This window comes from Orcinus orca, chromosome 3, assembly GCF_937001465.1.
Source record: "Orcinus orca chromosome 3, mOrcOrc1.1, whole genome shotgun sequence".
In the NCBI taxonomy this organism is placed as follows: Eukaryota; Metazoa; Chordata; class Mammalia; order Artiodactyla; family Delphinidae; genus Orcinus; species Orcinus orca.
In genome coordinates, this window is record NC_064561.1 from 20,500,927 (window position 1) to 20,526,913 (window position 25,987).

General features: G+C 39.5%; 1 protein-coding gene across 4 annotated transcripts in view; it reads right to left on the bottom strand.

Annotated features, from left to right (window-relative positions):
* Nucleotides 1-21,216, bottom strand: part of FAF2 (Fas associated factor family member 2) — a 60,756-nt gene extending 39,540 nt beyond the window's left edge. Inside the window, exons 1-2 of one of the 4 annotated variants that reach the window (XM_033414946.2) lie at nucleotides 20,801-20,875; nucleotides 19,519-19,559 (exon numbers count right to left, since the gene is read on the bottom strand). Coding sequence is in view for 2 of the 4 variants with exons in the window: in XM_033414945.2 (XP_033270836.1) it covers nucleotides 20,801-20,863 (63 nt within the window). In the remaining 2 variants the exon portion in view is untranslated. Of the gene's footprint in view, nucleotides 1-19,518; nucleotides 19,560-20,800 lie in introns of all 4 variants that reach the window. The other 3 variants (XR_007476268.1, XM_033414945.2, XM_004284834.4) reach the window with 3 other exon arrangements.
* Nucleotides 21,217-25,987: the final 4,771 nt, after the last annotated feature.

Sequence of the window (25,987 nt, forward strand, 5' to 3'; positions counted from 1 at the left end):
CCCTACATCATACTGCAAAGATGAGAATGTGGCTAACTCGAATTTTTGCTTTTCCCTTCCTCCTAAAAATGGGATACTTAAAGCTGCTGCAACTGCTTTAACAAAGAAAGAGAAACAACATCAAGAACAACAACAACTAAAACAAAACCCCTCTGGTTAAGTGAGATTTCTGGTGAGTTATTTAATTCACTCAACAAATATTAATTGAGCATCATGCAGCAAGCACCACAAAGAAATCACAGTCCTGATCCCCAATAATTTTGTGGAGTAAAAAGACATGTAAATAGGGACTTCTCTGGTGGTGCAGTGGTTAAGAATCTGCCTGCCAATGCAGGGGACACGGGTTCGAGCCCTAGGCCGGGAAGATCCCACATGCCGCAGAGCAATTAAGCCCATATGCCACAACTACTGAGCCTGTGCTCTGCAGCCTGTGAGCCACAGCTACTGAGCCCACGTGCCACAACTACTGAAGCCTGCGCGCCTAGAGCCCGTGCTTCCAACAAGAAAAGCCACTGCAATGAGAAGCCTGCACAGCGCAATGAAAAGCAGCCCCCGCTTGCCACAACTAGAGAAAGCCCGCGTGCAGCAATGAAGACCCAATGCAGCCAAAAAAAAAAAAAAAAAAAAAGACATGTAAATAAATAAACTATACACCAGTAATAAACAAATCCAAGTCTTCCAGGGAACTCAGGATGGTATCAGAGTTCTGAGCTGAAAACTAGCAGAAGGAGGTGTTTCAGGGCAACAGAGGAGTATGCATGGAGGCACAGAGGCAATGATAAAGAATGCCATGTTAAGGGAACTGAAAAATATCACTGGAATAGAAATGGAAAGGGTAGAATTATGGAGTTGGACAGTGAAATATGGGTCAGATCATAAGATGCAAAGATTTCATGCTGCTTTAATCAATGCAAAGCAAATGAAAAATCTTAGTGACACAATCAAATCTTTGCTAGAAAGATTATTCTGGAAAGAGTAAGACAGCTGAATTGAAGAGGACAGAGACTTGAAATTAGGGGCAGTGGTACAGTTACTGAAATATTCCAAAGGGGAAATGAAGTGTAAACTAGGGTAGAGGCAATGCAGATAGAGTGGAGGGTTAATTGAGGGTAGTGGATTTTTTGGTTTCACTTATTTAACTCCAACAGGAATTTATAAACACTAATACATATACACATGCATACATACTGAAAAAAAATTCCCCAGATACTTAGCATGAAAATATTTTCTCTTCTAAATTTATACCAGGAAAATGAAAACATTTTCAAAATTTCCTTGGTGGGAAAATCCAAAGCCAAGAGGCACCTCAGTGCTCATAGTGATTTTGCTATTTATCATTTCTGGCACTCTCACCAAACGGTAGTTTAAAAACAATACAAGCCCACCTTAAGAAGCAGGAAACATCTCGAATAAACAACCTAACCTTGCACCTCAAGCAATTAGAGAAAGAAGAACAAAAAAACCCCAAAGCTAGCGTAAGGAAAGAAATCATAAAAATCAGATCAGAAATAAATGAAAAAGAAATGAAGGAAACAATAGCAAAGATCAATAAAACTAAAAGCTGGTTCTTTGAGAAGATAAACAAAATAGATAAACCACTAGCCAGACTGATCAAGAAAAAAAGGGAGAAGACTCAAATCAATAGAATTAGAAATGAAAAAGGAGAGGTAACAACTGACACTGCAGAAATAAAAGAGATCATGAGAGATTACTACAAGCAACTCTATGCCAATAAAATGGACAACCTGGAAGAAATGGCCAAATTCTTAGAAATGCACAACCTGCCAAGACTGAATCAGGAAGAAATAGAAAATATGAACAGACCAATCACAAGCACTGAAATTGAAACTGTGATTAAAAATCTTCCAACAAAGAAAAGCCCAGGACCAGATGGCTTCACAGGCGAATTCTATCAAACATTTAGAGAAGAGCTAACACCTATCCTTCTCAAACTCTTCCAAAATATAGCAGAGGGAGGAACACTCCCAAACTCCTTCTACGATGCCACCATCACCTTGATACCAAAACCAGACAAGGATGTCACAAAGAAAGAAAACTACAGGCCAATATCACTGATGAACATAGATGCAAAAATCCTCAACAAAATACTAGCAAACAGAATCCAACAGCACATTAAAAGGATCATACACCATGATCAAGTGGGGTTTATTCCAGGAATGCAAGGATTCTTCAATATACGCAAATCTATCAATGTGATAAACCATATTAACAAACTGAAGGAGAAAAACCATATGATCATCTCAATAGATGCAGAGAAAGCTTTTGACAAAATTCAACACCCATTTATGATAAAAACCCTGCAGAAAGTAGGCATAGAGGGAACTTTCCTCAACATAATAAAGGCCATATATGACAAGCCCACAGCAAACATCACCCTCAATGGTGAAAAACTGAAAGCATTTCCACTAAGATCAGGAACAAGACAAGGTTGCCCACTCTCACCACTCTTATTCAACATAGTTTTGGAAGTTTTAGCCACAGCAATCAGAGAAGAAAAGGAAATAAAAGGAATCCAAATCGGAAAAGAAGAAGTAAAGCTGTCACTGTTTGCAGATGACATGATACTATACATAGAGAACCCTAAAGATGCTACCAGAAAACTACTAGAGCTAATCAATGAATTTGGTAAAGTGGCAGGATACAAAATTAATGCACAGAAATCTCTGGCATTCCTATATACTAATGATGAAAAATCTGAAAGTGAAATCAAGAAAACACTCCCATTTACCATTGCAACAAAAAGAATAAAATATCTAGGAATAAACCTACCTAAGGAGACAAAAGATCTGTATGCAGAAAATTATAAGACACTGATGAAAGAAATTAAAGATGATACAAATAGATGGAGAGATATACCATGTTCTTGGATTGGAAGAATCAACATTGTGAAAATGATTCTACTACCCAAAGCAATCTATAGATTCAATGCAATCCCTATCAAACTACCACTGGCATTTTTCACAGAACTAGAACAAAAAATTTCACAATTTGTATGGAAACACAAAAGACCCCGAATAGCCAAAACAATCTTGAGAACGAAAGAAGGAACTGGAGGAATCAGGCTCCCTGACTTCAGACTATACTACAAAGCTACAGTTATCAAGACGGTATGGTACTGGCACAAAAACAGAAAGATAGATCAATGGAACAGGATAGAAAGCCCAGAGATAAACCCACGCACATATGGTCACCTTATCTTTGACAAAGGAGGCAGAAATGTACAGTGGAGAAAGGACAGCCTATTCAATAAGTGGTGCTGGGAAAACTGGACAGCTACATGTAAAAGTATGAAATTAGATCACTCCCTAACACCATACACAAAAATAAGCTCAAAATGGATTAAAGACCTAAATGTAAGGCCAGAAACTATCAAACTCTTAGAGGAAAACATAGGCAGAACACTCTATGACATAAATCACAGCAAGGTCCTTTTTGACCCACCTCCTAGAGAAATGGAAATAAAAACAAGAGTAAACAAATGGGACCTAATGAAACTTAAAAGCTTTTGCGCAGCAAAGGAAACCATAAAGAAGACCAAAAGACAACCCTCAGAATGGGAGAAAATATTTGCAAATGAAGCAACTGACAAAGGATTGATCTCCAAAATTTATAAGCAGCTCATGCAGCTTAATAACAAAAAAACAAACAACCCAATCCAAAAATGGGCAGAAGACCTAAATAGACATTTCTCCAAAGAAGATATACAGACTGCCAACAAACACATGAAAGAATGCTCAACATCACTAATCATGAGAGAAATGCAAATCAAAACTACAATGAGATATCATCTCACACCAGTCAGAATGGCCATCATCAAAAAATCTAGAAACAATAAATGCTGGAGAGGGTGTGGAGAAAAGGGAACCCTCTTACACTGTTGGTGGGAATGTAAATTGATACAGCCACTGTGGAGAACAGTATGGAGGTTCCTTAAAAAACTACAAATAGAACTACCATATGACCCAGCAATCCCACTACTGGGCATATACCCTGAGAAAACCATAATTCAAAAAGAGTCATGTACCAAAATGTTCATTGCAGCTCTATTTACAATAGCCCAGAGATGGAAACAACCTAAGTGTCCATCATCGGATGAATGGATAAAGAAGATGTGGCACATATATACAATGGAATATTACTCAGCCATAAAAAGAGACGAAATTGAGCTATTTGTAATGAGGTGGATAGACCTAGAGTCTGTCATACAGAGTGAAGTAAGTCAGAAAGAGAGAGACAAATACCGTATGCTAACACATATATATGGAATTAAAAAAAAAAAAATGTCATGAAAAACCTAGGGGTGAAACAGGAATAAAGACACAGACTTACTAGAGAATGGACTTGAGACTATGGGGAGGGGGAAGGGTAAACGGTGACAAAGCGATAAAGAGGCATGGACATATATACACTACCAAACGTAAGGTAGATAGCTAGTGGGAAGCAGCCGCATAGCACAGGGAGATCAGCTCGGTGCTTTGTGACCGCCTGGAGGGGTGGGATAGGGAGGGTGGGAGGGAGGGAGACGCAAGCGGGAAGAGATATGGGAATATAAGTGTATATATAACTGATTCATTTTGTTGTGAAGCTGAAACTAACATACCATTGTAAAGCAATTATACTCCAATAAAGATGTTAAAAAAAAAAAAAAACACACGAACACAGAGGAAGCATTTAACATCAAATCTTCAATTTTATTACGTTACTGTTTTTTGCTATTCATTTTAAGGAAAAATATAATATGGAGAAATAGCCACTAAGATTTCCTAAATATGTCAAATGACCCTCAACTGGCCCAAAAGAAAATTGGCAGAATTAATCCTTATCAATATCCACCTCGAAGATATGCTTCTAGAAGAATATCTGTAATACAGATATTCTTTTATACTACTCTGCCAATTACACAGATGTTATTCCTTGAAACACTTAAAGGAGTGCAAAAACAAACAGGGATGCCCAGCCCATTCTGAAGAAATAACCCAAAACTTGAACCAACTTGATCATAAATGCCTGTGATTGTTACATAAAAATGTAACAAACGAAGCCTAGCAAGCACTACTGAATCAGTCTGTCAAAAAGCTTCTGAGAGGACAATAACTGTGTTCTTGAATAAGAAGATTCAACAACATAAAGATGTCAATCACATCCCCTCAAATTCATTTTATAAATTTAATAAAATTTCAATTTTGAGAAGCTGATTATAAAGTTCTTTTGAGGGCTTCCCTGGTGGCGCAGTGGTTGAGAGTCCGCCTGCCGATGCAGGGGAAACGGGTTCGTGCCCTGGTCCGGGAAGATCCCACATGCCGCGGAGCGGCTAGGCCCGTGAGCCATGGCCGCTGAGCCTGCGCGTCCGGATCCTGTGCTCCGCAACGGGAGAGGCCACAACAGTGACAGGCCCGCGTACAGAAAAAAAGAAAAAAAAAAAAATTCCTAATATATAAAGATTTTTTTTAAATACAGAAGAAAAAGGATGGGACTTCCCTGGCAGTCCAGTGGTTGGGGTTCCACACTTCCACTCTCAGGGGGGCATGGGTTCGATCCCCTGGTCGGGGACTGGGATCCTGCATGCCGTGCAGCGCGGCCAAAAAACCCAAAAAACAAACAAACAAAATGACAACCCCCCCCCAAAAAAAACCCCAAAAAACCCAGAAGAAAAAGGATAACTTGCTACAAAAGTGGGTAAGAAAAAGTGGACGATTCATAGAAAAATAAACTCAAATGGCCCCTATATATATGAAAAGTTGATCAACCTCACTCATAAGGAAAAAGTAAATTAAAACTATACTGGGACTTCCCTGGTGGCGCAGTGGTTGAGAGTCCGCCTGCCGATGCAGGGGACACGGGTTCGTGCCCCGGTCTGGGAAGATCCCACATGCAGCGGAGCGGCTGGGCCCGTAAGCCATGGCCGCTGAGCCTGCGCGTCTGGAGCCTGTGCTCCACAACGGGAGAGGCCACAGCAGTGAGAGGCCCGCGTACGGCAAAAAAAAAAAAAAAACACTATACTGAATTTGACAACACACTCTGTTGGTGAGGTTGCCAGGGGCCCATACATTGTTAGTGGGAATACAAAATGGTACAATCCTCATGTAGGAAAATTTGGCAATATCTAGCAACACTACAGATTCGTATACATATATATAAGCATTTAATCCTTTGACCCAGAAATCTTTCTACGAATCTATCCCAAAGACACACTAGCAAAAAATAAAATGTTGGTACACAAGGCTACTTATTGCTCTATTATTTATTACAGCAAAAGATGAGAAATAACCTAAATATCCATCAATCTAAATTACAGTATGTCCATACAATAGAGTATTATACAGCTGTAAATACTTAAGAGAAATAAATCCCTATACTGCTATGCAGTGATCACCAGGAGATAAGTATAAAAGACAGTTGGAGAAAAGTGTGTAATATACATCACCATTTATCTTTTTTAAAAGGGAGGGGTCCACAAATATATATACTTATTACTTAGATTTTTTAAAAGAAAGGTTTTTGTTTTTGTTTTAATTCTAAACTTCTCTGCAGGGGAAGGCAGGGAACAGGGCATAAGAGAGAAGAACAGAAGTTACAGTTCTCTAAATATATTGTTACATGTAGATTTGACTTTGGAATCCTGCAGCTGTTTTATAAAACAAAATTTAGAAAAAGCAGCAGCAACAATTTCTAAACATCAGAAGCAAAAATCAAGTGTAGAGTTGGTAGCATAACTATCCAAAATGAAATTATCCCACATGACTTTAAAACACAGTAAACTGACTATACATTCTGCAATAAAAGGGCTTAAATTGTTTTAAACAATCAAATTGTTGTTACTAGTAAGGGTATTATTATTTTGAGACAAAGTGTTGATTATGTGATAAGGCAAATGAATAATCATGTTAATCTCATTAAGAACCAATTTTTTGGGTATGGAGAAAGAAGAGAGGTAAAATGTAGGGCTGAATTTGAATTGGCAGTCCTGAATTTGAATTGGAAATATCAAATTGTTTTATCATGAATTAAATAAATACAAACATATGTGTGTGTCTGTACTATATATTATATGTATTTCCTACTTCTGTTAACTAAAAAGTTCTAGACCAACCCAACAGCGATGAGCACTCATAGCTACCAGACCTGTGGCATCTAAATATAATTTCTTACCAAAAAGTAACAAGGTTTCCTGGAGAAACACCTGATTCTAGAAAATGCACAAGATGAGTCAAACATCTTACAACGTCAAAAAGCTAAAAACCTATCAAGGACTACTGGGGCCATGACAATATGATAAAAGTCTTCAGGAAAAATAATACAAGGCTCTTCCAAATTACAGATTCAAACGGTAAATCTTTTCTGTGACTCTGAAAAAATAAAATTATGTAAATACTAGGATTGCCTAAAAAATAAAAGTCATCAGGAGCCAATCTAAATAGACTCACAGGGCTTCCCTGGTGGTGCAGTGGTTGAGAGTCCGCCTGCCGATGCAGGGGACACGGGTTCGTGCCCCGGTCCAGGAAGATCCCACATGCTGCGGAGTGGCTGGGCCCGTGAGCCATGGCCTCTGAGCCTGCGCGTCCGGAGCCTGTGCTCCGCAACGGGAGAGGCCACAACGGTGAGAGGCCCACATACGCAAATAAATAAATAAATAAATGAATAGACTCACAATTGTCAAAGATGGCACAACCTAAGCCTTAATAAGCACAATGGCAATGAAATGTAATACGTTAAATATATTTACATCCATGAGTTCACTGCAAATTTTAAAACTCTACAATTCAAATTTTTAAAATCTCAGTGGTAAACAAATGACCTAATGAACCTAATGAAACTTAAAAGCTTTTGCACAGCAAAGGAAACCATAAATAAGACGAAAAGACAACCCTCAGAATGGGAGAAAATATTTGCAAAGGAAGCAGCTGACAAAGGATTCATGTCCAAAATTTACAAGCAGCTCATGCAGCTCAATATCAAAAAAACAAAGAACCCAACCCATAAATGGGCAGAAGACCTAAACAGACATTTCTCCAGAGAAGATATACAGACTGCCAACAAACACATGAAAGAATGCTCAACATCACGAATCATTAGAGAAATGCAAGTCAAAACTACAATGAGGTATCACCTCATACCAGTCAGAATGGCCATTATCAAAAAATCTACAAACAGTAAATGCTGGAGAGGGTGTGGAGAAAAGGGAACCCTTTTGTACTGTTGGTGGGAGTGTAAATTGATACAGCCACTATGGAGAACAGTATGGAGGTTCCTTAAAAAACTAGAAATAGAACTACCATACGACCCAGCAATCCCACTACCGGGCATATACCCTGAGAAAACCATAATTCAGAAAGAGTCATGTGCCACAATGTTCATTGCAGCTCTATTTACAATAGCCAGGACATGGAAGCAACCTAAGTGTCCATCGACAGATGAATGGATAAAGAAGATGTGGCACATACATACAACAGAATATCACTCAGCCATACAAAGAAACAAAATTGAGTTATTTGTAGTGAGGTGGATGAACCTAGAGTCTGTCATACAGAGTGAAGTAAGTCAGAAAGAGAAAAACAAATACCGTATGCTAACACATATATATGGAAACTAAAAAAAAATAAAAGGTTCTGAAGAACCTAGGGGCAGGACAGGAATAAAGACGCAGACGTAGAGAATGGACTTGAGGACACGGGGAGTGGGAAGGGTACGCTGGGACGAAGTGAGAGAGTGGCATGGACTTATATATACTACCAAATGTGAAACAGATAGCTAGTGGGAAGCAGCCGCATAACAAACGGAGATCAGCTCAGTGCTTTGTGACCACCTAGAGGGGTGGGTTAGGGAGGAGATATGGAGATATATGTATATGTATAGCTGATTCACTTTGTTATAAAGTAGAAACTAACACACCACTGTAAAGCAATTATGCTCCAATAAAGATGTTAAAAAAAAAATCTCAGTGGGACTTCCCTGGTGGCACAGTGGTTAAGAATCCACCTGCCAATGTAGGGGAAATGGGTTCGAGCCCTGGGCCGGGAAGATCCCACATGCCGCAGAGCAACTAAGCCCGTGCGCCACAACTACTGAGCCTTCACTCTAGAGCCCACGTGCCACAACTACTGAAGCCTGCGTGCCTAGAGCCTGTGCTCCGCAACAAGAGAAGCCACCACAATGAGAAGCCTGCGCACCGCAACAAAGAGTAGCCCCCTCTCGCCGCAACTAGAGAAAGTCCATGTGCAGCAACGAAGACCCAACACAGCCAAAAATAAATAAATAAATAAATAAAAATTAAAAAAATCTCAATGGTTACTTCATAGGATGCTAGGAATCAACTCATTATTTAAAAACTAATAAATAATTGAAAGGATCAAATGTTTATCCTGCCTTTATTATATATACTATAACTCGGTGTAACTAAACAGGGGAGGGAACATGTATCTTTATCCCTATTAACAAATAAAGAAGGGCTGACAGCGTCAGAATGTCATCATTTTGTATGAAAAGGTTAGGCAAAAACTAATGAAATACAATGTATTAATGCTAATCTTGTGGAAAATGTATCTAAGGATACTAAAACTAAGCTAAATTTGAATTTTCAAGTGAAAAATCTTTACAAAGTTTAACTGTCAACACTTTAAATTCCCAAATCACAGGGTTAATTCTGTAAATTTGAAAAATATCAGACAAGTCTTCTGTATATAAAATATTTTCTATATGTATCCTTTTTGAAGAGGACTTGCACTCCTTCGAGTATACATTAGGCTACTTGATAAGTGTTTCTTATCTTCTAACTCCAGTTTTAAAAAAGGAGGACAGTTTTGCAAATTTTCAGTTCTACCCTTTATTAAATATTCCCTGGAAAAATAAAGAGAAATGTAACAGAACATGTGTACAATTGAACATTCTCCAAAACTGCCCCTTTTTTTGATAGAGCCCTAGTATTTATCAGGTACTTTACTTGCGTTGTCTCATATAACCCTTTTAAGAACCCAAGACACCCTTTCAGGATAAAAACCTAACTGGGAATAGAAGGAACTTTGTCACCCTGATCTAAGAAACACTCGCAGCTAACATAATAATGGTCAAAGACTGATGATTTCCTCCTAAGATCAGGAACAAGACAAAGATATTTACTCTTGCCATTTTTATTCAACATTATACTAAAACTAAGCAAGAAGGAAAAAAAAGAAATAAAACTATCTATTCACATGTGACATAATCTTGTATATAGAAAAAACTAAGAAATTTACAAAAAAACTAATAGAGAACTAATAGAGTTCAACCAGGTTGTACGATATGAGATCAATATACAAGAATCAGTTATAGTTCTATATGGTAGTAATGAACGACCTGAAAATAAAATTAAGAAAACATTTCCTTTCCCAGTACCTTCAAAAAGAATAAACTTAATAAAAGAAGTGCAAGATTTGTACACAGAAAACTACAAAACATCGAGAGAAACTAAAGATGACTTAAATAAATGGAAAGACTTCTCATATTCATGGATTGACAGACTTAATATTGTTAAGATGGCAATGCTCCCCATACTGATCTAGAGTAACAGCAATCCCTATCAAAGACCCAGCTGCCTTTTTTTGCAGAAATTGACAAGGTGATCCCAAAATTTATTTGGTAATGAAAGGGATCCAGAATAGCCAAAACACTTTTGAAAAAGAACAAAGTTGGAGGACTCATACTTCCTGATCACACTTATTACACAACTGCAATAATCAAGGCAGTGTAGATACAGATAAGGGTAGACACAGATCAATGGAACAGAAATGAATCCAGAAATAAACCTTTAGTTATGGTCAACTGATCTTAAACAAGGGTTTCAAGGTTATTCAATAGGGAAAGAATAATCTTTACAAGAAATGGTGTTGGGAATACTGGATATCCACAACCAAATGAATGAAGTTGGACCCCCACCTCATATCCATTAACTAAAAATGGATCAGACCTTATGTGTAAGAGCCAGAACTACAAAAGTCTTAAAAGAAAACAGGTGTAAATCTTTGTAACCCTGGATTAGACCATGGTTTCTAAGACATGACCAAAGCACAGGCAACAAAAGATAAAACATTAAACTGGACTTCATGAAATTAAAAAACTTCAAAAGACACGATTAAGTGAAAAGACAACCCACAGAATGGGAGAATATTTTTGCCAATGATATATCTGATAAAGTACTTATATTCAGGATATATAAAGAACTCTTAACAACCCAACAACAAAAGACAAACAGCCCAAGTAAAACATGGGCAAAGGACAAAAATAAACCCACACACCTACAGTCAATTAATCAATGACAAAGGAGGCAAGAATATACAATGGGGAAAAGACAGTCTCTTCAACAAGTGGTGTTGGGAAAGCTGGACAGCTACAATGAAATTAGAACACTCCCTCACACCATACACAAAAATAAAAATAGTTTAAAGACCTACATATGACACATGATGCCATAAAACTCCTAAAAGAGAACATAGGCAAAACATACTCGAACATAAATCATAGCAATGTTTTCTTAGATCAGTCTCCCAAGGCAAAAGAAATAAACACAAAAATAAACAAATGGGACCTAATCAAACTTAAAGGCTTTTGCACAGCAAAAGAAACCATCAAAAAAACGAAAAGACAATGGAATGGTAGAATGGTAGAAAATATTTGCAAATGATGTGACTGACAAGGGGTTAACATCCAAAATATATGAACATCTGATACAACTCAATATCAAAAAAAACAAACAACCCAATCAAAAAATGGGCCGGGACTTCCCCGGTGGTCCAGTGGCAAAGAATCCACCTTCCAATGCAGGGGACACGGGTTCGATCCCTGGTCGGGGAAATAAGATCCCACATGCCACGGGACAACTAAGCCTGCACACCACAACTACTGAGCTCGTACACCTCAACTAGAGAGCCCCCGTGCCGCAAACTACAGAGCCCGTGCGCTCTGGGGCCCACATGCCACAACTACAGAGCCCACGTGCCCTGGAGCCTGGGCGCCACACCTAGAGAGAGAAAACCCACACACCACAACTAGAGAGAAGTCCACGTGACACAACAAAGAGTCCGTGTGCCACAATAAAGATACCATGTGCTGCAACTAAGATCCGACACAGCCAACCAGCCAGCCAGCCAGCCATAAATAAATTTATTTTAAAAAAGGGCAGAAGACCAAAATAGACATTTCTCCAAAGAAGACACACAGATGGCAACAGGCACATGAAAAGGTGTTCAAACATCACTAGTTATTAGAGAAATGCAAATCAAAACCACAGTGAGGCATCACCTCACACCTGTCAGAAGGGCTATTATCAAAAAGAACACAAATAACAAATGTTGGAGAGGATGTAGAGAAAAGAGAAACCTTATACACTGTTGGTGGGAAAGTAAATTGGTGCAGCCACTGTGGAAAACAGTATGGAGGTTTCTCAAAAAACTAAAAATAGAACTACCATACGACCCAGCAATTCCACTCCTGGTGGGTATATATCCAAAAACACAAAAACCCACACCAATTTGAAAAGATACATACACCCCAATGTTCACAGCAGCATTATTTACCATTGCCATTATATGGAAGCAACCTAAGTGTCCATCAACAGATGAATGGATAAAGAAGATGTGGTATATATACACAATGGAATACTACTCGGCTATAAAAAAGGGTGAAGTTTTTGCCACTTGCGGCAACACTGATGGACTTGGAAGGTATTATGCTAAGTTAAATAAGTCAGACAGAGAAAGACAAATACTGTATGATATCACTTATATGTAGAATCTAAAAAATACTATAAACTAGTGAATATAACAAAAAAGAAGCAGACTCTCCAATACAGAGAACAAACTAGTGGTTACCAGTGGGGAGAAGGGGGAAGGAGTGATATATGGACAGGGGATTAAGAGGTACCAACAACTATGTGTAAAATAAGCTACAAGGATATATTGTACAACACGGGGAATATAGCCAACATTTTATAATAACTATAATTGGAGTATAACCTTTAAAACTTGCAAACCACTACATTGTATACCTGTAGCTTATATAATATTGTATACCAACTATGCTTCAGTTAAAAAAAAAAGATGTAGTGTGTATATACACACACATACACACACAAAATGGAATAGTACTCAGCCATAAAAAAGAATGATATATTGCCATTTGCAGCAACATGGACCTAGAGAATATCATACTAAATGAAGTGAGACAGCGAAAGACAAATATTATATGATATCACATATGTGGAATCTAAAAAAATAGTACAAATGAATCTATATACAAAACAGAAACAGATTCACAGACATAGAAAACAAACTTATGGTTACCAAAGGGGAAAAGAAGAAAGGGGAGGGATAAATTAGAAGTATGGGATTAAAAGATACAAACTACCATACATAAAATAGATAAGCAACAAGGATTTACTGTGAAACAAAGGGAACTATATTCAGTACCTTGTAATAACCTATAATGGAAAAATATCTGAAAAAAATATAACTGGATCATTTTGCTATACACCTGAAACACAACATTGTAAGTTAACTACACTTCAATTTTTTAAAAATGGGCAAAAGATTTGATTTTTATATCTCCAAAAGAAGACACACAAATGGCCAATAAGCATATGAAAAGATGCTCAACCATCTTTTCAGTCATTAGGGAAATGCAAATCAAAACGAGATTAAACGAGATTAAACGAGATTAATACCTCACTGCTTACTAGGATGGTTTCAAAGATGGATGATTAACAAATGTTAGTGCAGATGTGGAGAAACTGGAACCTTCGCATACTACTGGTAGGGAAAATGGTATAATTGCATTGGAAAAACTGTTTGGCAATTTCTCAAAAAGTTAAACAGAGGTACCATGTGACCCAGCAATTCTACTCCTAGGAGAACTGAAAATATGTCCAAAAAAAATTGGTATACAAATATTCATAGCAGCATCAATATTAATAGCTGAAAAATTGAAACAATAAAAATGGCCATCAACTGATAAAATGGATAAACAAAATGTGGTTATCCACACAATGAAACATTATTGGCCATAAAAAGGAATGAAGTACTGATATAGGCTACAATATGGATGAACCTTGAAAACATTATGCTAAGTGCAAGAAGCCAGGCACAAAAGGCTGTACAGTGTATGCTTCCATTTATACCAAATGCCCAGAATTGGCAAAATCTATGGAGACAGAATATAGATTAGTGGTTGCCAGGGGTTAGAAGGAGAGAAGAATGGAGAGTGACTGCTAATGGGTTTCTTTTTGAGGTGATGAAAATGCTCTGGAAGTAAATAGTGGTAATGGTTGCACAACTTTGTAAATACACTAAAAACCACTGAACTGCACACTTTAAAAGGGTTAATTTAAGATACGACAATTATATCACAATAAAATTGTTATAAAAAAAAAGAGCCCAAGAGACAAAACTAGAAAATTAGTAATGATCAGAGAACATGATAAGAAATTCGATAGAAGATCAAAAAAATCAAGATAAATGTACAAAATGCAACAGCATTTTTATTAGTAACCATTTAGAAATAAAGAGATATCCCATTCACAGGGTGACCAAAACTACAAAATACCTAGGAATAAGTGTAATAAGGAATATCCAAAAACTAGAGGAAAGTTAAAAAAAATATTTTAAAGGACATGTGACATCTGAATAAAGAAATGTACATGTGCCTGAATTTCAACCAGTCCCAAATTATTATTTTAAGCAATTCCAATAATTCCACGGCTGCACAAAATGATTTTTTTTAAACTTTTTTTTTTTTTTTTTTTTTGCGATACGCGGGCCTCTCACTGTTGTGGCCTCCCCCGTTGCGGAGCACAGGCTCAGCGGCCATGGCTCAAGGGCCTAGCCGCTCTGCGGCATGTGGGATCTTCCCGGACCGGGGCATGAACCCGTGTCCCCTGCATCAGCAGGCGGACTCTCAACCACTGCGCCACCAGGGAAGCCCTAAACATCTTTATTGGAATATAACTGCTTTACAATGGTGTGTTAGTTTCTGCTTTAGAACAAAGTGAATCAGCTACACATATACATATATCCCCATAGCTCTTCCCTCTGGCGTCTCCCTCCCTCCCACCTGCCCTATCCCACCCCTGTAGGTGGTCACAAAGCACTGAGCTGATCTCCCTGTGCTATGTGGCTACTTCCCACTAACTATTATTTTACATTTGGTAGTGATATGTCCTTGCCACTCTCTCACTTCATCTCAGCTTCCCCTTCCCCGTGTCCTCAAGTCCATTCTCTACATCTTTATTCCTGTCCTGCCCCTAGGTTCTTCAGAACCATTTTGGGTTTTTTAGATTCCATATATATGTGTTAGCATACGGTATTTGTTTTTCTCTTTCTGACTTACTTCACTCTGTATGACAGACTCTAGATCCATCCACCTCACTATAAATAACTCAATTTCGTTTCTTTTTATGGCTGAGTAATATTCCGTTGTATATATGTGCCACATCTTCTTTATCCATTCATCTGTCGACGGACACTTAGGTTGCTTCCATGTCCTGGCTATTGTAAATAGAGCTGCAATGAACATTGTGGTACATGACTCTTCTGAATTATGGTTTTCTCAGGGTATACGCCCAGTAGTGGGATTGCTGGGTCGTATGGTAGTTCTATTTTTAGTTTTTTAAGGAACGTCCATACTGTTCTCCATAGTGGCTCACAAAATGATTTTTAAATGTACATGAAAGAACTTGTAAGAATTACCAATAATTAAAAAAAAGAATAGGGAAGGAGTCCTGTCCTATCAGGTATTATCAGTAAAATTTGGTAGAAAGCTATTATTATTAATTCAGTAATGCCACTAGCAAATAGGTTATCGAAAACAGAGTACACTATGATAAAGAGGACTACTCAAATCAGTTGGGGGAGGGATTGACTATTCAGCTAAACTATAGTCTTTCCTGGAAAAAAGCAAGTTTGGGTTCTCATCTCATACATACAAAAAATTAATTCCACATGGATTAAAGATCTGATTTTAACAAGAAATCTATAAAATATTTTGAAGAAAATAAAAGAGAACATATGTATAATGTCATTAAGTAGAAGGCATTCTTAGACAAAACAGAAAATCCAAAAGCCAGAACGAAAAAAATGCCAATTTGATGACATAATTTTCAATAAGGGTAAGTGACGAGATTAATGATCAAAGATAAATGTCACGAAAGAAAATATTTGCTATACATGACCAGTATACATAAAGAACTCGTACAAACTGATAAGAAAATGTCAAATAATCCAATAGAAAATGAACAAAGGATAAACAGGGAATTTATACAATAACTAACCATAAGTAGCCAAAAGGAGCTCAATCTCATCCATAATCAGGAGTTTATAGAACGGAATTCAATCTTAAAATCAGCACTTTTTATTCTGCAACCAGAAAACAAACGTTCCATAATACCGTGGGACACCTGCAAAGCCAATCCATCACTCTTATGTCCCTACTCTTTCCCATTTGAAATAGCTTAAAACAAGTGTTTGCATTAGCTGTTCAAACTCAACTGACTGCAAAACAAAATCAAAAACTACAAACACCACTATGACTAGAAATGCAAATTAAAACAAGGACTCTGAAAATTTAATCAGATTAACAAAAACTGAAAAGACACCATCCAGTGCTGGCAAGGATGTGGGGAAACTGGTCGTCTCACATCCTCTTGGTGAGAGTGTGAGCTGCCAAAACTCCCTGGAAAGCAGTCTAGCAGTAGCTATTAAAATTTACAACGTACATTGTTTTGACCCAGTAACACCACATTTTTAGGATTCTGTTTAGAATTAAAAGCCCTGCTATGTCAGCAGTATCCCCTAGGATCCTTAACTTCCGGAACACTTCCTTCATCTTCATGGTCTAACTGAAACTTGGCTCTTCCCTGAAGATACTCCCCCTGAAGCCCTCTCTCCCATTTTCTCTCTCATACCTGTGAGTATGGAAGGGAGAGAACGGTCCTCCTTGTTCATTCCCACTTTGGGGGATTCTTCTTCCCTTCTCCTTAAAAAGTCCATCTTCACGTAGAGAAGATTAAGAGAATTAACATTAGTGATGATGTCCAGGATTAGAATCACACTTTTGGACTTCCTTTGCTGTGTTCTCTTTCTTCAAAGTGTCCCATACTGTTTCTATTGGCCCTACTCACCTACCTGTTGTTGAAAACAAATCAAAACCTAGGGCCAGAGCGGCAGTGCTAGGTAGTAAGAAAGAGAATCCAGAGTTCTGGATTCAAATCTAAGCTCATCACTGACCTTAGGTAAATTATCTCCTGATCCTAGTTTACTCAACAATACCAGAACCTACACCATGTTTACTGGGAGGACTTAAAGATACAATGGATCTAGAGCACTTTCGATAAAGTAAATGCTCAATAAGTGTTTAAACAATGTCAAAAACAAAAACACCTTCGAATCTCAAAATTTCATACTGCTGTACAAGCAGAAAAGGACTGTTTCTTCCTCTATTGGCCATGTATAGCTCCTTTAGTTGCTTCTCTATCCATGTCATCCTTCTCCAGGTGTTCAAACAGCAACCTAGAGGCAGTAAACCAAGACACCAGGGGAATCGGCTATACCTGGAAATTTGGAAACATGGACTTCAATACAACTGACCTTCCCCATATTTGTATTAGCTCCTCTTAAAACTCATTACTTCCCATTTAAAGAAAATGGGGAAAGCCTAAAATAAATATGGCATTAGTTATTCATATTCAACTGCTTGTAAAATAAACAGGAGAAAGTAACTAGAAGAATCTTAAAAGACATCAAACAGACTTAGAAGCCTGCTAAATATAACCTAAGGAGTTCCAATCAAATCATATGTCACAAAAAAAGTGAAACAGAGGAAACCTGAGATTTCCAAAATATTTCACTTTTGCTAATTTCGATATATCAAATGAAGCAACTTATTGAAAACTGACTCCTAGCAGTGTCATCCTGTTCTGTCCTAACCCCTGTGGAGATTCCAAGCACATGCTCCATACTGTTAGTGAAGCAAAGCTGAAACCTAGTGTTATTTCACTCTCTAGTTGAAAAAATCTTTGATGGCTCTTCAAGCCTACAGATTTAAGTTTAAACCATTGAGCACAGGCCTCCAAAATCTGGCTGTAATTTACCTTTCCAGTGTTATTTTCATCTTCCAATTCTCTAAATCCATCACAACAAACACATTCTACATTATTTCATATCCATGCCTCAGCTTTGAACATACTCCTGCCCACCACCTGTTATTCCATTCCTCCTTGAAAGCAGCAAAGTACAGTGGAAAGGGTCCAGCTTTTAAGTTCAGATCCAGATCCACTAGATTTCTAATTCTAATTTCATCCCCACTACTTAAGAGCTTAATGATCTGGAGCAAATACTTTACTAGACCTGTTTCCTTACCTAGGAGGAGGCATATCACCTGTGGCACTTTTACAAGGCTATTGCGAGGATTAAGCATAATGGTTCTAAACTATCTAGCACCACACCTAAGGCACGGTAGAAACTTAATGGTAACTACTGAGCCATCCTTCTTTCCCCCTCCATCCTCATCAATACTATCATTTCCTAAATTTCCACAGCACTTTGTTTATACTACTATGTATATTACACCATGAGCACTAATATACTGCAGAATACTCATTATTTATGTATGTGTCTGGCTTTTCCATTAGGTTATAAGCAAGATGGTTATGGGTATGGATTTCTAAATCTCTGCCACTTACCACCTGAGCAAGTTATTTGACCTCGCAGAACCTGTTTCTTCATTAATAAACTGAATTGGGGTTAACACCTTACAGTGTTACAAAAAGGTTTAAAAGAGTTAATGTACATCAAATACCTCGTATAACGCTTGACACCTAGTAAATTTCAGAGGATGTTAATGGTAATCTGGATGATGAACCTGACCCAAGCAACTGCTTAAAGAATACACAAATGTAAAATGTATTTGTCTTATTAAATCCAATTTCATAAAGCAATCTTAATACAACTTTAACCTGCTACTCACCTCTCTTACTGATAGAGACAGCCAATGAAGACAAAAACAGAGATTCCTATGCACTTTACCTCAGAAAGGCTACCACATATTCATGTTCTTCCAGGACCAGACTAAGTACTTCACGACTTATGGTTCACCTCACCTCATTACACTTTAAACAACATGGGGGCTTATCCCTCAAGAGTTGTAAGGGATAAAATGATCTGCCAGAGTTAAACAACACTCTGAAATTAGTAGTCTGTAAGGAAGTAGAAGCTAGTTATCTGCTCTTTATTCATTTTAATTCTAATGTGCTGTGTCATCAATTTCTCTACTCAAAACTCCAAACAAATGTCAACTACTTCTATGACAGTATTTTCCAATTTATACACTTCCAACCCACTGCTTGATTTAAGAGAAAACACTTCAAAATTAACTGCAGTGAAATCAAGGAAATCACAGAAAAGTGAGCGCTTGCAAAGAGAAAAAAAATACAATATTAGAGCATTTGCATTCCACTTTCAGGTGTACACTGCTACTTACATGGGTTGTACAGCACACACGTCAAGAGCTCAGGAAGGGTTCTGGAAAGATGGACCTGGTTTTAAATCTGACATCACAACTTACTAGCTGCGTAACCTAAGCATGTTACTTCTTAAACCTCATATCCCTCATCTCTAAAATAGGGATTGTAACAGTATGACTCTCATAGGGTTGCATTAAATACAATAATGTATATTAAGTGTTTCAGGAAAGTACTTACAACACCATACTCAATAAATGGTATTCTATCCATTTGTTGTTATTGCCTGAGCACTAAGGTTTTTGGTAAATATTGTGTAATTAATGAATATTTAGCATATTTTATATTAGGAAATAAGCATACCACTAACTTTAATTCTATCCTAAGTTAAATAATGATTAATAGTTGCAATACGTTTAAGAGCAATTTACTGTTTACAAAGCCCTTTAGACATCCATAAACTCATTTTGATCTCCACAACATCCTTAGGGGATAAACACTTTTAAGATACGTATTCTAGAAATAAAGAAACTGGTACCCATCAGGGTAACACAGAGTCAAGGTTACCTAAGTCTCCTCCAACCAGATTCTCCAGCTCAGGGATAAAGTGCATAGTGTCCAAAGTTCTTAACCCAAACATCCACTAAAAGGAGGCAGATTCCAGCCAAGTTTCCCACCCTCCTCAAGCAGAGTCAAGAACGTGAGCCCAGGAATAAGCCCGGGGTAATAAACCCCGTCAGACGGCACTGATGACATTTATCATGCACTGTTTCATTACGAGGTGTCCTCCCACATCTTTAGGGCGGGGGCTAATCCTGACCCCACTGCCACCAGAGCGCCCAACACAGGGCCTGGCACCCAAGAGGCCCTCAGTAAACGTTTGTGGAAATGGCATGGGAGGCTGGGAGGAGGGCTTCCAGAGACCCGAAACGAAGTCAACTCCACGGTGGGGATTAAGCATCCCAGTAGATCCACAGTCGTTGGCGGAGAGGGTCCAACCGGTAACCAGGCTGGAAAAAGGATGGCTGAGGACGGGCGCCGCTAAGGGGAACCCGGGAAGCTGACCCTCTTGAGGGGAGAGGGGGGAGCGGGTCTGCCCGCAACCATTCCTGGAAGGCTGGGGACCGACAGAGGCTCGGGCGCCGGGGGCAGCAAGCAGGGCAACTGGCGCCTGGGGGGGGAGGAGGCCGCCTGCTGGTCTGAGAAGAATCTCGGGCCCAATCTGAGCAGGGTTCTGGGCTCCTCTAGGGACCCACTCCCTAGCCCGCGGTGGCATTCGCTTCACCGAGTACTCGCTGCTACCTGAAACTGCAGCAGCTTCTCTGTCTGCTCCTGTGTTAGATCCCGCTCCTCAGGCGCCGCCATTTTGCAGCCGCCTCTACGCTTCTGACCCGTCCGCACCGTCACCCGCCGGAAATGACCTCAGCAGCAACCACATCCGGTCTGAACAGCCGCCGGCGCGCAACTGCGTCTGCGCGTGCCGGCCCAACCTGGAGGCGGGAATGGTGACAATTTCCGCCGCTAGAGGGCACCACTCTCGGGCCGATCCCTAACACGAAAATTGTCGGGGGACTGTCTGCCCAAGTCGCCCTTAGGAGTTAGGCGACGAACGGATCTACCAGGGACTTGACTCTCGAATAGATCGCAAAGAACCGAGAGGTCCCGAATGCTCCTCGAGAAGCTTCGGAAATTCACGAATGCCCCTCGGCAGATTTCGCCTTCTTCCTAACCATTTTCATCTCCAATGTTTCTGAATGTTTCTTAGGAAATTGCAGTCGTTCAGAAATATCGGCCGTTTGATTCCTGCCATGATGTTTCCAAAATCCCCTGACCATCTCTCAGGAGGTTCCGAAAGTCCCCGAATACTGGGGGCGTGGTGGGGATGGGGGCGTTTCCCACGCCGCCTTCGAGCCGGAAGCTGTGGAAGATGTGCGCCCCTTGAAAATGGTTGGCCCTTGGCCACCCGGGCACTACCAGCCTTAGGCAGAGCTTTCCGTCCACGCCTCTTGCGACTCTGATCCTGCCTGCCTCAGGCCCTCACTCGTCTCTCTGCCCACTGGCCCGTCTTCCCTGTGACCAACCGAAGGAAGATCCCAGGACTGGGATCAGGAGACTTGGATTCACGTTCTAGAGTCCACCTGGCAAAGTGCTGGACATCTCCGGGCAAACCACCTCCTCTCTGCTCTAGTTTTGCCATTGATGGAATGAGATTCACCAACAGCCCCAGATATGCTGTCTAAGCTCATTCTCCTTGGAAGCAGTCCCCCACCCTTTCCACTGCCTTATCTCCACCCCTCAATGTCTGCCTTCTTCTGCACTTTCCTTGCCCCTTTTAACCCGCCACCTCTCTTCAGGTCTCCATTTTCATTTCCACTTCTTTTCTCCTGCCATCCGCCTTCTCTGTCCACTGTCCAGAAGGCCTTGGGAGGCAGAGGGTTCATGGTCTGGTGCTTTTCCACAGACTACCCGTCTGACTCCTAGCAAGGCACTCAGCCTCCTGGGCCCCCGCTGTCCTCCCCATCTATGGAATCTCACCCCATCTATGGGGAGTTCCACCCCATCTATGGAACTTCACGGGGTTGAATTAGGTGAGACAGAACCGGAAGTGCTTTGAAAGCTGAAGTTCCGTGAAGAGTACATTAAAGGATGGAAGGACTTAAGTTTTGGCTATTTCTTTCTTTCAGGCCTGAATCAGGTCTTACTAGGTCTGCACAAACTGCATAACAATGTCCTAGAATTTTTCTTAGACCCTTAAGGTAAAATTGTAAGCAAGTAGAGCCACTTTGGAGAATTTCTTTTACATCAACTCAAAGCTCAAATGAGATGCAGTACTATTCAACGTCTCCAATAATGATGGATCCGGAAGAACTAGATGAGGGATTGCAAAGTCAGGTGCCATCCGGAGTTGTTGCATAATTTTGATTTAAGATGTATTCTTCCCACACACAAACTTTGTGGTTATATTAAACACCATTGAATGTTCTTCTCTTCCTTTAAGACACAGACACCCTTTTAGTCTACATTTCCCTTTTCTTCTTTGAATAAAAGTGTGGCTACAAGAAATATTTTACTTAAAAAAAAAAAAAAGCAACAGCAACAACAACTCGACCATAGGAATACAATATGGCAAACTGGAGAATCCATTCCCTGGGCAAAGGCGGCTTCTGCTTTTTAGCTGTACCTTTTGGCTTACATGTAAGACCAGTACTGGGGAGGGATTAATTAGGAATTCGGGATTAACAGGTAGATACTACTATATGTAAAATAGATAAACAACAAAGACCTACTGTATAGCACAGGGAACTATATTCAGTATCTTATAATAACTTATAATGGGAAATAATCTGAAAGAGAATATGTGTACGTATATGTATATATATATGTATAACTGAATCACTTTGCTGTACACCTGAAACATTGTAAATTGACTAAACTTCAATTAAAAAAAAAAGAAGACCAGGGCTTCCCTGGTGGTGCATTGGTTAAAAATCCACCTGCCAATGCAGGGGACACAGGTTCGGGTCCTGGTCCGGGAAGATCCCACATGCTACAGAGCAACTAAGCCCGTGCACCACAACTACTGAGCCTGCGCTCTAGAACCCGCAAGCCACAACCCCTGAGCCTGTGTGCCACAACTACGGAGGCCCGTGCGCCTAGAGCCCGTGCTCCACAACAAGAAAAGCCACTGCAGTGAAAAGCCTGCACACCACAACGAAGAGTAGCCCCTGCTCACCGTAAGGAGAGAAAGCTCGCGCGCCACAAGGAAAACCCAACGCCGCCAAAAATAAATAAATTAAAAAAAATTTAAAAAAAAAGACCAGCATTGCCACAACTTCCCCTTTTCTAAGGGCACCTAACAAATAAGGATCTGTGTATGAAATCTCCCCATTTTGAAATGGTAATAACTAATTCAGTTTTTAAGAAAATTACAGTCAACCATAACTGCAAGCCACATTTCAGCCCATGAGCTACCAGCCCACCCCTCTGACCTAGGCAGAATCCTCATGGCCTCTGTTTGCCACGGGAGAAGCTGGCCTTGGAAGAAACCTAAGCTTTTTTGATAGGTTCAAGATGAAGAGTGTGGAAAGCGGCATCAAATATTGGCTTGCCATCTTCTTTAAGAATAATTTTTTCTGACCTTTATTTTCCTTTTTAGAGCCGTGTTGTCCAATCAAAATACAATGATATCCACATGTGTAATTTTAAATACTATAGGATCACATTTAACACAGATGAGATTAATCTTAGTAATATATTTGATTTAACCCAATATATCAAATATATTATCTTTTTTTGTACTAAGTCTTCAAAATCTGGGGTGTATTTTACACTTCCCTAAATCTCTATTTGGACTGGCCACATTTCAAGTACTGGGTTACCACACATGGTTTGTGACCACTGCATTGGACAGTGCATTCTAAAGCATTCTGAAGATATTTTTAATAGATTTATTAATTATATTCATCTACATATCACCTATGTGTGACATCTAAACTACAACACAAATGAAAGTAACTACTAAAAAGAAACAGACTCACAGACATAGAGAACAGACTTGTGGCTGCCAAGGGAAAGGGGGGTGGGGGGAGGGAAGGACTGGGAATTTCGGATTAGCAGATACAAACTATTATATATAGAATGGATAAACAACAAGGTCATACTGTATAGCACAGGGAATTATATTCAATATCCTGTGATAAACCATAATGGAAAAGAATATGAAAAGAATGCATATATGTGTGTAACTGAAACACTTTGCTGTACAGCAGAAATTAACACAACATTGTAAATCAACTATACTTCAATAAAATTTTAAAAATTATATTCATCTACAGATTTTAGGAGTCGATTAAACAAACATTTACTGAGTGCTTTATTCTGATCCAGGCTCTGTACCACATGCTATAAAGTTAACACACAGCCACTGTCCTCGAAAGAACACACAGTTTAATGAAAAATTAAATGAATTTTCATCAGTCTCTGGACTGGGGTGTGTGTGTGTGTGTGTGTGTGTGTGTGAGAAAGAGAGAGAGAGAGAGAGAGAGAGGTTTTGAGTGCACACAGGGATTTGTGGCTGAGAGCTGTCTCAGGGAATCTAATGAATATTTGTTTCTCTAATCCTAGTAATAAGGCTTTGCTGACACCTTACCATTTTGTTCCTGATAAAGGATGAATTCTGTCCTGCTGAGTCATGGAAATCCTAGAACAAGTCCTCAATTTCTGAATAACTGGAACATAAGATATTTTCTGTCAGTTGGGGACATGGCATTTTGATTGCTGAGTAAAGCAGACCATTGAGATGTCAGCAACAGTTTTTTGTTTGTTGCCCTGCTACCCATCAAATTATTCATTATTGGTTAAGTGGAGCTAGCAGGAATTAAGGTGACTCAACTAGATTCATCCAAAAAGTAAGGGGAGTGAGAGAAGTAATACCTGCACCCAATAGTGTATTTTAGATTCTCAGGCTTCTGCTAGGGGTGTTTGGACTGATGAAAAAAAATTAAGCTTGGAAGCAAAGTTTTGCCTTATGTAAGTCAAAAAGTACATCTCATGCTCTGCAGGGACACCTGAGTATTGCACCATTAATTGTGTGGTTTTGGAAAGTGAACCTCTCTGCAGTTTGCTCATCTCTCAGCTGTAAACAAATAGTCTCTACCTCACAGTTTGTGGCAAGGGTTAACTCAGAGAGGACATGTAAAATTCATGCCCTCATCATAGCCACCTTGAAGATTTGGGAGAGGACAGAATGAAATAAAGTATTAATGGAAGGCTTTATCCAGCACTATTCACAATAGCCAAGACATGGAAAAAACCTAAATGTCCATCGACAGATGAATGGATAAAGAAGTTATGATTGATACACACACACACACACACACACACACACACACACACACACACACACATATATATCCAATGGAATATGACTCAGCTATAGAAAAGGATGAAATAATGCCATTTGCTGTAACATGGATGGACCTGGAGATTATCATACTAAGTGAAGTAAGTCAGAAAGAGAAAGACAAATACCACATGATATCACTTATATGTGGAATGTAAAATATGACACAAATGATCTTATCTACGAAACAGAAACAGACTCAAAGACAGAGAACAGACTTGTGGTTGTCAAGGGGGAGGGGTTGGGGGAGGGGTGGATTCGGAGTTGGGGATAGGCAGATGCAAACTATTATATATAGAATAGATAAACAACAAGGTCCTACTGTATAGCACAAGGAACTGTATTCAATATCCAGCGATTAAATCATAATGGAGGGCTTCCCTGGTGGCGCAGTGGTTGAGAGTCCGCCTGCCGATGCAGGGGACACGGGTCCGTGCCTCGGTCCGCGAAGATCCCACATGCCGCGGAGCGGCTGGGCCCATGAGCTATGGCCGCTGAGCCTGCGCGTCCGGAGCCTGTGCTCCGCAACGGGAGAGGCCACAACAGTGAGAGGCCTGCGTACCGCAAAAAAAAAACATAATGGAAAA